The following is a 17,041-nucleotide window of genomic DNA, read 5'->3' as shown; positions in this document are numbered from 1 at the left end:
CTCCTGAGAGGGGAAACGGTCCGTCCTTTGCCCTGCTCCCACAGGATCGAGGGCCCTCTCTTGGGAGGGAGGATGACAGCGGGCGACAAGTACTTAATTTCAAGTACTCCCCAAGACCAGCTCAGGTATAGGACAGCCGGGGTTCCAAGGAGCATGGTCTTCTCAAGGCCTTTTCTTGGGACAAAATCCACCCTCTGGGGTTTTGTGGGGAGAGTCGAGGGGCTCAGGTGAGGAAGCTCTGCTTCCTGACAGCAAGAGCTTCCGTAAGGGCCCATTTGACATTATGTCAGCTCAGTTTCCTGGGGCAATGGAAGAATTATTATTCTTTACAAATAGTGAGATCTAAAGGGGCACGACGGCCAGGCTGGGTGAGGAGGAAAACTGAGCCCCCCAGACAAAGCCAGGGCTGCTCCTCTGCGCAACTGAGGCGTGACACTCACAGCACATACTTATCACAGGGGCAGCAGGGACTATGTGATTGCCACCTCCCGGAGCTGCATAATATACAACCGGCACGACCACACACAGCAGCCCCAGTCCACACCCCCTGAGCGGGAGATGATGCTGGTTAAGTTCTGGGGGAATTCTAATAAATAGTGACACCGGTTTCTAGCGGGCTTTTTCCTGTCTTCTGTGACTTTTCTTTTTTTTTATTTTTTTTGGGTACTGGGAATCGAACTCAGGACATTGCGTTTGCCAGGCAGGGGCTTGTGCCGCTGAGTTACATCCCCAGCCCAACTTTTAACAGCTATACCAGGAAGAAGTTCAACACATGCATTCCTCCAAATCAGGAGGAAAGGGTTTTCTCCCCAAATACCTGAACTCTCTCTCTTTTCCAAAGGGTGGGCTATACACAGGATGCTGAAACTTTCTTCTTTCTCATTGTAGAAAGTTTCTTCAAAGAGGATGGGCACTGAGAGAAGACAGGCAAAACCAGCTCCTAATTTAATCCTGTTTCCTTGTATAGACACATCCTGGAATGAGAAAGTTGTCACTGTACCCGCAGCTGGTGGCAGCCACTGACCCCCCTGTTGGTCTATCCCCCAGGATGGAACTCACCCAGACCCTGCCGCCTTACCCAGCATGGGCTTGCTATGGCCCTTAAAACTAACAGGTGAGCACAGCTGCGGCGAGCAGCTCCTCTGTAGGAAAAGAGCACCACGCCTGCGCAGGCCTCTTGGCAACTCCACCCCTGCTCTCACCACCTCAGGGCCCACAGCCTCAGTGGCTGAGTCCCAGGGCCACAGTACCATGGCCAGCCCCAGAGGGAAGGGTGGTGCGGCCCGGCTTCCCTGACCATGTGCAGGTTGGGCGACGAAGCCAACCCTGACTGTGAGTGGAACTTCCCCCTCTCAGCACCTACCTGCTTCCCTTGAAGAAATTAAAAAACAAAATGAAACAAAAAATATGTTCCAAATTATCAACAGTGAGATAAATGTGCCTCCTGACAGGATACGCTCAGAAAGATAAAACACCCCCGCCATGCCATCCCTACCAAAAATGCCTGACCATAACCTAATCATGAGACAAACCCACACTGAGGGAGAGTCTGCAAAACAAAACAAAAATGTCAATGTCATGACAGACAAAGAGATGCTGAGGATTGTTTCAAATAACAGTAACAAGATGTGAACAGCTCAATAAATTACTTGATCCTGGGTATGAGGAGAAGAAATGTCTTTCTTTTTTGGTATAAAGGGTACTATAATAGCACAGTGTGTCTAAGGTCAGGAGTTGGAGAACATCCGCTCAACATGCAAGTCCCTGATGTGGCTGCTGCACAGCAGGTAGGAGAGAGAGTGGCGTTCTCAGGAAACACTGAACTGTGTTGGGTCGGCATCGGTCTGCAGCTTTCCCTCAAAAGATTTAGAAAAGTTAACAACAGATGGAGACAGCCAGAAAGATAAGTGTGGCAAAATCCAGTCGGTCAGTCTGGAGAAAGGGTGTGTTAGAGTTCTCTGTACTTTACTCAACCTTCTATGGGTTTGAAATTATTTCAAAACAAAATGGTTTAGGAAGAAAATTTGAGCCATGCATGGCGGCGCACTCTTGTAATCCCAGCACTCGGGAGGCTGAGGCAGGAGGATCGTTGAGTTTGAGGCCAGCCTGGCTACAAAGTGAGATCCTGCATAGTGAGACCCTGTCTCAAAAAGAAAAGAAAAAAAAAAAGGAAAAAAAGAAAGAAAATTCATCCTTGGTATCTAATTTTTGGCTGAGAAATCAAGGGGCTTTCTGGAGCACTGAGAAGAAAGCGCTCACTCAGACACACACCTCATTGCAGAGGGTGCTGGGGAGAGCCAGCCCTCCCCGCCCCCACTTCCTCCAACCCTCCCACAGCACCGCTGAATGTGTGTGAACACTGTCATTTAACTCAGTAGGGGTGAAGGGCCAAGAGACACGACTCTCTCCCCTCCCCGCCCCCCACCACTGACCTAGTGACCCAAGAAACTACCTTTCCATTTAAGGTCTGAAAATGTCCTTCCACAGGTCTCAAAATGTAGGACTCGAACTGACAGGTAGACTGAACACTGCTGGACAGGCTTCCTTTGCAGGGCACTAAGACCTGGAAAAAACAATGGCAGGCGCTCTGGAGAGAGGTGTACATACGGCTCCAGCACCAAGGAGGTCTCCAAGCCACCCCGCTGGAGCCACGGCAGGACTGCAGGCAGACTCTGGCACTGCAGGCTGAAATGGCCGCTGTTGCTGCTAGCTGAGTTCCTCTGCTGAGGTAGTGATGGAAGCAGACAGCCCTCTCCCAGGTGAGGGGGACGCAGAGGCACAGGTCAGTGTCCACCTTCAGAGAGACACTGGGCTCCTTCCCACCCTCGCCGGGTCCCTCCCACCTGACCCCAGGGGCCCTCCGCTCCCACCAGTCCAGCTCCACGATGCAACAGGCCTGGGCAGAGAGAGGGGTATGGAGTTGAGAGGACAGAAAGGGAAGTGAGAAAAGTCACACTGCCCCACCACCTGAAAGAGCAATGCTTCGTGCTGAAGGCGGCTGCCATGACCGTGTGCGTGGGTGAATCAAGGCCACGCGGCAGCTTATCAGAGGCTGCCTCTGGATCCAGGTGTCTTGGGGTGCCACCCTCTCCCTCTGGGGCAGGATCAGTTAGAAATATGCATAACAGACCCTGTGCTGGGCAAGGTGGTGCACCCCTGTAATCCCAGGAGGATCACTGTCAGTCAGTTTGAGGCCAGCCTGGGCTACAAAGTGAGTTCAAGGCCAGCCTGAATGCATAGTAAGGAACTGTCTCAAAACAAAACAAAAACTAGACCACAGCCACCACACTGACAAGATGCCACCTCGGCAGCACAATGCAGCAGTGGGAAGGGGATCTCTTCCCTGGCCAGACCTGGGGTTCGCTTGGGAACTTATGTCTGAACAGAAATCTCTAACACAAGTATTCCAAAAAGGAAGATGGTCCAGGCAGAGAAGCCCCACAAAGTCTGACTCCTACAGCAGACCAGCACAGAGACCAACAGGCAGAAAGCCTGGGTGCCACTCCTGGTTCTATGCCTCCCAGCCGGGGCCCTGAACACACGACCGATCCTTCCTCAGTGTCCCATGTGGAGAGCGGGGTTGGAGGGCGTGTGCTGGGAGTGTGAGGTGAGCTCATGGGGCATGCGCAGGCCAGTGGCAGCATCTAACCTGTCCCTCAGGTGGGTGCTGCCCTTGTTATAATCCAAGCTCTTACAGCAGTGCACACGTCCTGAAGATTTAACTTTCTCTGAAGAACTGAGGAATAAAAATCACCAGCAATCAGTCCTGACTGAGTTCACTCCAACATTAGATGGCCATCATTTAAGGAGCTTGGGCAGAGAAATACACCACCCTCAGACCTTTTCGAAAAAAGACTTACTGACCCAAATATTAGAAATTACTAAGTTTCAAGAGATGCTACCAAAAATGGTGGAGTGAAAATAAAATCTCCAGAGATTAGGCCCTCCACCAAAACAATCATTAAGCTTGCACACTAAGGCATATAACAGTAAACAGAAATTCAACACAAGAACAGAATATTAAAAGCTGTTAGAAAAAAGAAACAAATCTCCTGTAAAAGAAAGCCCATCAGAACCACAGAAGACTTCAACACAAACCCTCAAAGCAAGGAGAGCTTGCAGTGAAGTATTTCAAGCCCTAAAAGAAAATAGCCTCCATCCCAGATTGATATACCCCACAAAACTACCTCTCAAAATTGATGCAGAAACAAGATAATTCCAAGACAAAGAACACCTGAGGAAATTCATGAACATCAAACCAGCACTCCACAATGTTCTGAAGGACATTCTAGAAAGAGGTAACAAGGACTACAACTCTATGAATCTACCACACAAGGCAAGCAAGTGAAAAGGGGGGGAGGGAACCAACAAGAGGAAAATAACATGACAAGGGTAAGTCGATATATGTCAGTTGTAACTATTCGTGTTAATGGTCTCAATTCATCAATCAAAACTAACAGACTCGCTGGGCGTGGTGACACATGCCTGTAATCCCAGCACCCAGAGGTGGAGGTGGAGACAGGAGGACTGCCAGGAGTTCAAGGTCAGCCTGAGCTACACAGCAAGACCATGTCTCAAAACAAACAAACAAACAAAAAAGAACAAGAAGAAACAGTCTGCCAGAATGGATCAAGAGGTAAAATCCAACCATATGCCGCATACAAGAAACATATTTAATTCATTAAGCTTGGATAAAAACTCAGAATCAATGATTTTGGAACTAGGCTCTCACTTTACTCTTAGAGCAGGCCAACAAGTGCTAGGTGAAGCAAGGTTGCTGATAACTACCCGTTCTTCAGCCCCTGCCCCAGCCTTGGGGGCAGCAGCCACATTCCAGGAGGGGCAGGCTAGAACCAAGGCAGGCAGTTAAGGGCCCTGCCCTTCAAAACATTCCAAAAAAAGGAAACAATATAATACAGTACAATACGTATCCAGACACCTATAACCAAGCTTTAACAACTGCAATCAATTTGCACAGTCCTGCACTCTTTAAAAGTAAGAAGAGAGGTTTGTTAGCAACGTCATCTAAACAGGCTTCTGTGATTCTGGGCTGAGGCTCCCATTTCTGGAGTGTCACTATATGCTGGGCATACTAAATAGTCTATATGCTATGACTTCAATAACTGCCTAGTTTCTGTGTTATCCCTATTTTACAGATAAGAAAATTGAGGCTCAAGAGTTAAGGTTTGTCCAGGGTCACGCCACCAGGAAGCATGATTCAAATTTCAGCTGCCTCCTTGACCACTACCCTATCTCACTTGAGGTGACTGGAAGCACAACCCAGTATACCATCACTCCACTGGACCTTTCAGGAATGCTGTCATCAGGTAGGAGACACATTTTTTTTTTTTTTTTTAAAGAAAGGGTCTTGCTGGGCTGGGGATTTAGCTCAGCGGCAAAGCGCCTGCCTGGCAAGTGCAAGGCCGTGAGTTCGGTTCCTGATACCGGAGAAAAAACAAACAAAGAAAAAAAGGTTCTTGCTAAGTTGCCCAGGTTGGGCTTGAACATGTGCTCCTTCTGCACGCTGGGATTAGAGGCTTGTGCCACCACACCTGGCTAGATAGGTGGAGGGCCACATCAACCCCTGACAACAAAAAAGGGAAGCACCTGCTGATAGGGAAGGCAACTTGGTCTGTGAAGTGGCCTTGCTGTCTCCTCAAAAAAATCAAAACTGAGTCAGATCAAGAACTGGACTTAACTACCAATTTCAGGAACATGGAGCCATGTCAAGCACCATCATAGGATTACACCTGGCAAAAAGGTACAATGTTAGAAGCTCTACAGAGTAAATGACCTGGTTTCTCTTTAAGTGAACTGCAAGAAAAGAAAGGAAAAAGAAGGAAGAGGAAGCTATACTTAAAAGAAAAAACAAAACACCCTAGTTGGGCATGGTGGCTCATACCTGTAATCCCAGCACTCTAGAAGGGTAAGGCAGGAGGATCAAAAGTTCCTCCTGGGGAAGTTAGTAACTTAGTAAGATCCTGTCTCAAAACAAAAAATAAAAAGAATTGGGGCTCTAGCTCAGTGCAAAGGCCCCGGGTTCAGTCCTTGGTAGCATTAAAATAAATAAACCTTAAGACTACAGTAAGACTATATCAACAGTTTGACAAATCTATAAAGCACGTCAAAACTGATCAAACTGTGCAGTATGTGTAGCTTAGTGAACTTCATTTTAACACGAGAAAGTGGTGATAAAAGAGACTTAAAAGTCCTTTATAGCTCTTCAATTGTGGATCTCCTCTGGATCTTGATTTGAACAAACCAACTGTAAAACATAAATAAGCTAGATAATTTAGGAAATTTGAAATGAGCAGATATTTGACAATAATAAAGAATTACTGAGACATTACTGCAGCTATGGTTATGGCATTATGGTTGCAACCCTAAAAATATTTACAGATGAAACCACGTATCTACTTTATGTAATTTTATGAGATTTTCTTCAAAATGATCCAGGGGCTGATGCTGACTAGAGATAAAACCTGACGGGCCACTACCTTCCCTCTGTTGAAGCTGAATGAAGGGTACCTGGAGCTCACGGCACTACTTTTCCTACGTTACACTTGATATTAGCCAAAAGGCCGAGAAGCGATTTTTTCCTACGTTAATATGTTTAAAATTAAACATGATAATCTGAAATTTTAGTAGACAAATAAAATTAAAATAAAGGGAGGCCCCCAGGTACCAGCTTAGAAATGAGAAACAACCTCAAACAGCCTCAAGGCTCCAAGGTAGCTTCAGAGTCGCATAAAAAATGCAGTTCATACTGAGCACAAAACAAAGAAGACCCAGTGCACAGGACAGGGGAGCCCAGCCAGGGGTGGCACCCACACCCCTGCTCAGAGGCTGAGAGATGGTCCCACGCCAGCTCGTGGGATGAAAGACCCACACCATCCCACACCAGGAAGGGCACACTGGAGGCCTTCATCTGGCCTCTGCAAGACCAGGAACTTCCCACATGCTCAGAGAACTTTGGCCCTCCTGCAGTTATAGCCTGTTTACTAACTGCCACACACCCTCTCCCCCTTTCCAGCATGAACAAAGCTTGTCCGGCCTCAGTGGCACTGTAGCCCATGGCCAAGCACGCCGCATGTCCTGCTGCAGATGCCCAATCCACATCTGCTGAATGAACAGGGACCCTCCAATTTCGGGGACATCCCTCCCACTCCCACCCACACCCAGTTTTCCAGCCCTGTGAAAAGCAGCTCAGTTCCTCCCATTCCAAGGGAGAGACCCCTGCTGGTCAGAGCACCTCACTGCAAATGTAGTCCATCTGCTCCTCACATCCTGATGACACAGAGGTGAAGAAGCCACCAGCAGTCAGCTGCAGAACAGCTACACAGGTCCCCCGGCTCTCCCGTGAGGGAGCTGCAGAGCTTTCCCGGGGGTGCACAGTTACCACGCAGTCTGAACTGGGGACCTACTCATTTCAAAGGTTAACAATAAAATGGTCTAGCCCCTTTACAGGGAACTGTTTCAATAACAGTAGTTAAACAAAGCAAAGGAAAAGAAAAAGCAAGAATCTGCATTCGTGGCGCCTACCCCAGCATACTCTCCTAACTGTGCACTAAAGAGCCACCTATGATGGCTTCTGTCCTATACTCATCCTCCCAGCTACATGGACTGATTCTAGAATACCTTCAAGGCCTCCCATGTTCTCTGTCCACGCATGGAGCCCTGGAAACCCAGGGCTAGGTCTGGAATGTGGCAGACGCTACGATTCTTGGGTGACTCTACACTGAATGAATCCTGAGACTTGGGACATGGACCTCAGCACCCTTAGCTGGGCTGCAGCGTAGAAGTCAGTTCCTGGGAACATGGGTGACAGGCGGCTAGGTTCCCAGGCCAGCCCCCAGGTCTACTTAACCTATAATCAAAGGATGTCAATAAAAAGATCAAACTTCGTCTCTTTTTGTAATTCCACTTCTCCATGGTTAAGTGGACCCACTCCGGAACATCTGGGAAACCTGAAGGTCTTTCTCTTAGCAGCCCACAGGTAAGAGCCTCAGGGATGCAATCCTGCCCAACCCTCTGCGAGGAAGCTGCAGGTGCATAACTAGCCAGGTGGTTCTTAGAACAGTGTGGGGTGACAGAGGCGCCTGCGATTGGGACCTAGAGAAGCACAGGAGAAGGGGTTTCACTGTGCAGTCAGGGAGAGCAGGTGATGGCAGGAAGGCGATGCCGTTCTCAAGAAGTCCTGGGAGGAAGCCAACTCGGTGAGTGGCTGGGGCAGGGTAGGGGACCGTCAGGCTGAACCCTTAGCTGTCACACACATGCAGCTGCGGATGAGCAGAAAATGGGGCGGCCCACCAGTGCAGGGGCAGGGAGACGTGAGGGGCGACTGATCCTGTAGACACATCCTGTTCTGTGACTCAGCAAGGATTCTGAGCCCCAGAGAAGAGTCTAAGGTGGGCACGCTTGTCCCATGGCCAACCTCCAAGGAAAGAAATTCCACACTCACCTGCTGAGGCCACCACACAGATCTTTCAGAAACGAGACAGAATGAGTACCCTTCTGCAGATGATCAAAACATGCTACTTTCTCATTCAACCAGCGAACATGGCTGGAATGCAACTGAGCACTGGACAGGGAGGCACCAGTGTCCCCATCATACAGACGACAGGGTGCAGGAGCAAGCTGTGGTCCTCTGACCCCCCTCCCCTGCTACAGGACTGCTTTGCGTCTGGTTATCTTTTTCAGTGTCCCTACCACTGTCATTTGTATGTGTGTGCCCAAGGTGTGACTCTTTCTCACACGAGGATTTAAACTCGGGGAGAGCAAAGAGGATGAATTGTGTTCCTATTTTCCTGCTCAACTCTCAGTAGCAAACATAGTGCCTTGCGTATAATGGCATCCAATAACCACTGTGAAAGGAGTAGATGACCATCAATGTCTCCGGTGAGCTATATGAGACTTTATTTTCTTCTCAGGGCACAGCTATATTTTTTAATTTTTTGTTTATTGTTTGAGACAAGGTCTTACTATATAGTAGTTCAGGCTGGCCTTGAATTCACTACATAGCCCACGCTGGCCTCGAACTCATAGAAATCCTCCTGCCTCAGCCTCTCAAGTGCTGGGATTATAAGCGTGTCCTATCACACCTGGCTGTATTCACTTATTTTTTTAATGAATTTTTTGAAACTTCCAAAGTCCAAAGTAAAAAATTCTAGTGAAAGCATACGAATCACAAAACTAATCATAACCATTGATAATGTCCTACCACTTTGTCTGTAATTCAGTGAATCCCCCTATTGCTATGTTGTCCTTCTTTTACTGTTTAAAATAAAAAAAAAAAATTTAAAAAAAAAAAACTAATCATAAAAACCAGAAGTGACTTCAAGAAACCAGGCTTCTGAGAGCAGAAGTAAGAAGAAAATTAGTTCAGGTTTTCTAGAGAGACAGCCAAGAACCTGAGGCCAACCAGGGTCGAGCTGAATTCTCCACCGACTGAAAACCCCAGACAGATGACCTGTCTGAGCAGAGTCACACCACAGGGTAGAAGCAGACCCACGCTATGAGATGACAAAAGAACAACACAAAGAGAGGATACACATCTCAAGTGGAGGTCATAATGAAAAACACCCAGCACACTGCCTGCTGAAATGCCACCTACAGACGCCCACCAGCATCACCGACCTGAGGGCTGGAAGGACCCACAGTGCGGGCCTGGCGTTCCTCCAAGCAACAGAGGCCCCGCCCACAGCTAGTTCCTCCCACCTGCCTCTCCCTCTCCTGCCATCTCGCTGCCCTAGGCTTTTAGGTTGCAGCCCCCGTTAGAGAAGAAGTTCTTGCCGTTTAGGAAACAGCCTTCACAGCAATGCACAAATTCACGAGTTCCTTTCTTCTGCAAGAGCGGACGTCCAGCTCACAAGTAAGGACATGTGAGGCTCTAGACTAGCCCTGCTGGTCAAAAGGGGAAAAAAGAGACAGAGATAAGGACAGGAGATTGCGGTGCCATCTGGGGCAGGCCGCACGGAGGACGGATGAGGGCCGGGAGTTCAGAGTCAGGGGAAGCAGGGCAGGCAGTCTCTCGGTGCGCGTTCACACACGGGTCTGTAGCTGACTTCCTCTAAGTGTTACCCCAGCCTCCCACATTCTGGCGTCAGCCACACCGAACAACAACCCTCAGGATCAAAGTACTCACAGTGCCGTGGATTTGGGCCACCTTGCTGCACAAGTCTGGACGCCACTTCTGCAGGGCCAGATAGAAAGGATTTTTCAGGAGATCTTCATCATACAGAGCCATATGGACTTCAAAGGGATCAAAGGCAGTTTCCTGGGACAAGGGAGGACAAAGCAATGAATGACTACCTTCAGGTTTATGTAATGCATAAAAGTCTTCTGGTCATTTCTAAACAGCATCCTTGACACACGCTATTCTGCGTCACGCAGTTAAACACTTCATTAGGAAATATCATATGTAATCTATAAATCCCCAGATGGCCTATTTATTGTTTAAAGGTATACACTGTGCCCACATCTGTAATCCTGGCACCCTGGGTGGCTGAAGCAGGAGGGTTCCAGCCCAGCTGGGCAACTTAGTAACCTAAGGAGACCCTCTCTTATGGTTTATGGTAGCTGTCCCCCTCAAGTCTCATGAGCTCATAGGTGGGACCTTTGGACATTTGACGGGATTACGGAAGCTACAGCCAAATTGCTGTTAAGGGAAGGCCTGGTCGGAAGAGGCGGGTCACTGTGGACATAACCTGAAAGGTTGCAGCTCTCTCCCCAGCCCCACCGTGCTTGACTTCCTCTGCTTCTTGGATGCCAAGAGGTTAGCAGCTCTCCTCCACCCTGGTCCTTTCTGCCTTGGAGCCAGCCAACCATGGACCAAAACCATGAGCCAAAATAAATGTCTCCTCCTTTATGTTGTGGGTGTCAGGTGTTGTGTCCCAGTGACAAGGAAAAGTAACTAAAGCACCCTCTCTCAAAATTTAAAAATTTTCAGTACAAGGTTCAGCCTCCCTCCCCCAAAATGTATAAATGTGTATAAGTATAAAAATGAAAAAAATGTATCAGTTGTGCCCAATCTTGCCAAACTCCAACTTGTGACAAAGTAAAAACGGCTACTTTTTGCACATCCTGCATGACCATAACTATGACTTTATAAAGATGCATATGTACGCATCTGTTTTAAGATGGGCTCTTGCTATTTTGTCTGAGCTGGTCTGCAACTCCTGAGCTCAAGACAATGCCTGGCCTGAGTACAGTATATCGGAGTAGACAGGTACTCCCATCCCATTCTCTCCTCCCCTTTAAGAGGCAACCATTATCTTAAAGTTGAGGTGTGTCTTCCTTACCCATGTTTCTACGCCTCTAATACTTACAAACCCCAAAACAGTAACAACTATTTTTTGTGGGTTTCAACATTTATGTAAGTGGATCACACTATTACTATTCTGGAATATCCCCTTTTCAAGCCATGTTGAGTTTTTTTCAAGTTCTACACTCGCTGAGCCAGAAAGCTCACATTCCGTCACTGACTTCTGCTAAACAATATTCTTGTAAGTAAATGTGTCACAATTTATCTCACATCCTGTATTTAAGTTGCTTCTCTCTTTTCTGTATTACACACAATGGTGCAATGAACACCCTCATGGTCTTATATGTGTTCCCTGATACACAGGACAGGCACCAAGGGAGGATTCACCTGTGACTGCAACCATGGAATGGTCAGAGGATGCTGTTCCTCAGGTTAAGGTTAGATTATAACCAACACACTTGTCATCAAATCTGGGTTGATTGGTTGGCTTTCTTCTCCTGCTGGGGAGGGGACCCAGGGCCTCACACCTGCTAGGCAAATGATCTACCACTAAGCCATAGCTACACCCTCAGCCCTTTATCAGCTTGGCTCATTTGTCAGTCTGCACTATGGTCTGAATGCTCATGCTTCCACAAGTTTCACATGTTAAAATCCAAAAGAAACTCCATCTTTCTAAAGGTGACGATATTGGAAGGAGGAACTTACAGGTGGTAACTGGGTTACTGCAGCAGAGCCCTCATGAATGGGGCTTATAAAGAAGGCCTAGCTGGGCGTGGTGGCACACGCCTATAATCCCAGCACTCAGGAGGCTGAGGCAGGAGAATCCTTGCAGGTTCAAGACCAGCCTGGGCTACAAAGTGAGCTCAAGGCCAGCCTGAACTGAATAGCGAGACCCTGTCTCAAAAAGACCAAAAAAAAACAAAAAAAAGAAGAAAGACTAAGAGAGCTCCTTGGCTCTTTCTGCCACAGAAAGGAAGCAGACATAAAAAGAATTAAAGATGTGTTATGTACATGTATCAACCCCCAGGATGAATGCAATCATATACTGCAAACATGTACTCATAAAAATTAAAAATGTTTAAAATGTTTACATGTAAAAATTTCAGAAAAGGAATTACAGAGAAAAGACAGCCATCTATGAGCTACGAAGCAGCTCTCGTGAGACACAGAATCAGCTACACCTTGACTTTGTACTTCTCAACCTCAGAATTATGAGAAATAAATTTATGAACAAAATGGTATTTTGTTACAGCAGCCTGTGACTATAAAGTAACACTCACTGTACTTCTCTAAAATAATCAGAGAAAAGAAAATCAAATAAAGTTAAACATCATTTCTCTATGTTGCATAAATTGCTTTATGTCTTCTGCTTACTTTTCCCTGGACTTGTTGGCCTTTTTCTTGTGATTTATAGTTGTCTAGGGCTGTTGTTGTTGTTTGTGTACTAGGGATCCAACTACAAAAGAAATTACATTCCCAGCCCTTTTTTTTGAGACAGGGTCTCCTATGCAGCTCAGGCTGGCCTAGAACTCATGGCGATCCTCCTGCCTCAGCCTCCCACGTGCTAGGATTAAGGCGTGCACCACCATGCCCAGCTCCTAGTCCTTTTTAAAACTTTATTTATCTTGAGACTGAATCCTGAACCGGACTTGAACTTGTGATCTTCCTGCATCAGCTTCCTTCAGTGCTGGGGTTACAGGCATGCACTATGTAACTGGACACTACAATACGTTACAGATAGCTTCTCCTGGTCTATGACTTATCTTTCCATTTCCCAAAATGAGTGTTTACAGATATGTAATTTTTTTAGAAATTTTAAATGTAGCTGTAGTTTTTAACCTTTGTATTTATGACCAGAGTCCTGGGTATCTTAGGAAATTGTGCCTATCCTCTGGCATGCGTCTTTACAGAGTGACTTCACTGTATTTCCTAACGGAAGGCAGAGTCGATTGCCCTGACTTTTGAATCTGAGCCAGCACTGTGACCTCCTTGAGCCCACAGATAGAAATGACACTCCATGATAGTTCTGAGCGTCAGCCTCAGGGATCTGCTCTCACGTCCTCCACACCGCAAGAGCAGCACACTGCGAAGACAGCCACTGACGAAAGACCAGGGCGAAGGGAGAGGCTTAGATGGTCCAGAGCACGGTGAACCTGCCAGCCGAATGCACCCACGTGAGCGAGCCCAAATGACCCCAGCAGAAGAGCCACCCAGCCACCCACCAGCGGGAAGTAATGCAATTGTGGCAGGTTCAAGGTACTATTCTGAGTTGAGTGTTATACAGCAAAGGCTACCTGAAACCATGCCCAACTTCAAAGCCAAAAATACATTTCATAAAAATAAAGCTCTATTATGCATAGGGATCTTAAAAAGTTGTTCATGGTTCAGCCTTCAATCCATCTGGATTTTAATTTTGCATATGCTTGAATTGGGCATATAATTTTATTTTTCCATATGGTAAACCAATTGTCCACCATCGTTATCTGAATGTTCTAGCCCTTCTGATAATGCTATCTTTGTCACATTCCCAGTCTCCATATGTGTGGCCTGTTTCCAGGCTCCCCCGTTTCAATGGTCTAGATCAGCACTGTCCAAGGAAGTATGTGACAAATATAATTATATCTACATCACATATAATTACATACATCCGTTTATTGTATTTATTTTGCTTTGTTTTATCTTTGTTGTTTTTTGGGGACAGGTTCTCACTAGACTGCTAGGCTGACCTGAAATTCCTAAGGTCAAATGATTTACCTACCTGAGCCTCTCGAGTAGCTGGGATTACAGGCACATACCACCGTGCCTGGCATGCATGTAACCTCAAATTCCCCAACAGCCGCATTAAAAAATAAACAAGTGAAATTCAGTGTAATAACATATTTTATGTATCCTAACCTACACAAAATATATTTTCAACATGTAGCCATTATTTTTACGTGACAGACGACATATTTTACACTCTGCTTTGCTTTTAAGCATTTCTCAATTTACACTAGTCACATTTTAAGTGCTTAGGAGTCTCATATGACCAGTGGCCACTGCACTAGAGAGAGAAGGGCCAGGCTATATTTTATAGAACTACAGCTTTGCAGTGCCACAGACACTACTAACACCCACCTGGAGGATTCTCACAGGGACATTTACATGCCACCATCACTGTATTTGACAAAGTGCAAACCAATGTGACCCTAGTTACTGTTGGCTCACCTGGTGTCCTTGTGAGAATTAGAAAAAGGCACCTCATCTTCCCCATGCTTGCAGTCCTGCGCCAGGGCACATGGTGTGGTAAGGAGCTGTGCATCGGCCCGAGAAAAATGAACAACCTGCACAATGATATGTAAAGGTTCTGTTGTTAGCCTTTGATATTTTCCCTTAAACTTCCACTCTCTTTTTAGAAAAAGAAACCTTAGTACTTTAAATAGAAAAACAGTATCATTTCCCATAAAGAGGTCATCTTAAAAAAAACAACTGATGTTATACAATTGCCTGTCAAAGGCTCTGAGCATCAGTCTGAGCCTTTCTTTCCTTGAAATGTAGAAAATGAGCAACTATTAAACAGCACCATGCAAACTCATCCTTGATACAATCAGTTGAACGAAAAGCAGAATTACTTTCTCACTATGTAACAATGGTCCCAGAATGCCTCCTTTGGTAAACACTAGGAAGTATGCATAAAAGCATATGAATTCTATCTTCTACAGCTAATGATAAAATCAGCCAGTGTTGAGGAACATCCTTGTTCCATGCACTCTGGTAATGTCTATACATCCTCAGGCCATTTTAATGCTCATAATAATGCCAAATAGGGGCCGGGGTTATAGTTCAGCAGCACAAGCACCTGCCTGGCAAGCGTAAGGTCCTGAGTTCGATGCCCAGTACCAAAAAAAAAAAAAAAATGTTGTATGTCTGTTAATATTTCCCTCCTTTTATCCTTAAATAAAAAAAAAAAAAAAAAAAAAAAATGCCAAATAGATATCACTGGCCCCAAGTCACAGATGAAGAAACTGAAGTTCAGCTGGCTGACTCAAGGTTATAGGATGTTAAAATTTATTCTAAAACTCATGCCTTTAACCACTAGGCTTATCCCATAAAATAAACATGCCTGGAAAAGGGTTATTTCACAAGCCACAGATGGACAGGATCCATACTTGATGTATGTCCCTGGATGGAAAAGTCCACATGACACAGTCCCCATACCAAATTCCCTTTGTCTAGCCAAAGCAGTCTCCACTGCAGACCCTCTGGGGGCTGCCTGAAGGAGACCACTGAGCTCCCTGCAAATCCTCTTAGGAAGAACAGTCTAACATAAAAAGGGCTGTAAATAATCCCTGCCTGGGCCCAGGGAGTGTTAGCTCTACAACAATTCAGGTATTTGAATTGCAGGATTCACCTATTATTGCAGCCCAGATAATCCTTTTATGAGTCCCCAAAAGAGCTACAAAATAATGCATTTTTACCAGGACAGAATCACAAGAAAATGTTCTTCTCTGCGTGGCAGAGTGCAACACTCAAGATGTTTTGGACTAAAACCACATGAGAAACAAGATGTACAATATGGTTAGATTAAAGCTGGGAAAGAACACTCCTGCTCCTCAGACATGAAGCTGGCAGAACTCCAAACCTTCACTCCCAAGACAGAGGTAACAAGGGCAGGTTTCCCAGATGGGAGGTAAGCACCAGACAGAGAAGGATACAGTAGAGAAGGGAGAGGGGTGTGTGATGGAGGCATGCCAGGCAGGGACAAGAGCAGGACCACAGGTTCAGGAGGCAGGCTCCCTGCAAGCCCAGAAGACCTAAGTGGATTGTTTTTTTTGTTGCTGTTTTTTGTTTTTTGTTTTTTGTTTTTTGTTTTTTTTTGTTCTTTTTGAGACAAGGTCCTGCTATGACGTTCAGGCTGACCTTGAGCTCATTTTGTAGCCCAGGCTGGTCTTGAACTTTCAACGATCCTCCTGCCTCAGCCTCCCGAGTGCTGGGATTACAGGCATGTGCCACCACACCACCTTGGATTTTTTTTTTTTTTAAACTAGAATCCAAGCAGAGTTGGGCTTGGTGGCACATACTTATAACCAGCACTCTTAGAGGCTGAGTCAGGAGGATCATAATTTGAAGGCCAGCCTGGACAACAAATCCCTGTGTCAATTTTTTTAAAAAATGGCTAGATATTGCTCAATGCAAAGGCCCTGGGTTTAATTCCCAGTAATACATAAACACATACATACATACACACACAAACAAACATATACACACAGACATCCAAGCGGAGGACTGGAGGTATAGTTCAGAGATAGAACATATGCTTTGCATGCAAGAGGCCCTAAGTTCATTCACCAGTACCACAAAAAAAAAAAAGAACCCAAGTTCAACAAGTCAGAGAGGGCTACACTAGCAAGGGAAGGAAAGGCCTGAATACCACAATGAAACATTCAAGGCACACGCACAAAGTGTGTAAACACACAACGTTCTTAGTAAGCACTGCTGCTGAGCCCCAAGTGACCTGTTTTCTCTTGGACATTAGTCCTCTGTTGTCAATGACTACACCCTGGAGTACGAATTCAAAGAGCTCTGCCCAGCACTATGCTCAACTCTTCTGTCCCAGAATGAACAATATGTAATGATATACAATCTGATTTACCTACCTGAGCCTCCCGAGTACCTATCTGTAATGATATACAATGTTCTGTTCGGGGCTGGGGATTTAGCTCAGCGGCAAAAGCGCCTGCCTGGCAAGCGCAAGGTCGTGAGTTCGGTTCCTGGTACCGGAGAAAAACCAAAAAAAAA

General features: G+C 46.2%; 1 protein-coding gene across 5 annotated transcripts in view; it reads right to left on the bottom strand.

The window, feature by feature from the left end:
* Nucleotides 1-17,041, bottom strand: part of Ankrd27 (ankyrin repeat domain 27 (VPS9 domain)) — a 50,147-nt gene that overhangs the window by 29,109 nt on the left and 3,997 nt on the right. For 4 of the 5 annotated variants that reach the window (XM_013522447.1, XM_013522443.1, XM_013522446.1 and 1 more), the window contains exons 2-5: nt 14,471-14,586; nt 10,145-10,276; nt 2,453-2,563; nt 818-974 (exon numbers count right to left, since the gene is read on the bottom strand). In XM_013522447.1, the coding sequence (XP_013377901.1) occupies nt 818-974; nt 2,453-2,563; nt 10,145-10,246 (370 nt within the window). In that variant the 5' untranslated portion in view covers nt 10,247-10,276; nt 14,471-14,586. Of the gene's footprint in view, nt 1-817; nt 975-2,452; nt 2,564-10,144; nt 10,277-14,470; nt 14,587-16,899; nt 16,918-17,041 lie in introns of those variants that run through there. The other variant, XM_013522445.1, reaches the window with a different exon arrangement.

The sequence above is a fragment of the Chinchilla lanigera genome, unplaced genomic scaffold, assembly GCF_000276665.1.
Source record: "Chinchilla lanigera isolate Chin_1 unplaced genomic scaffold, ChiLan1.0 scaffold00067, whole genome shotgun sequence".
Lineage (NCBI taxonomy): Eukaryota > Metazoa > Chordata > Mammalia > Rodentia > Chinchillidae > Chinchilla > Chinchilla lanigera.
The sequence above is the reverse complement of the archived record's forward strand: the minus strand, read 5'-3'. Positions and strand labels throughout refer to the sequence as shown.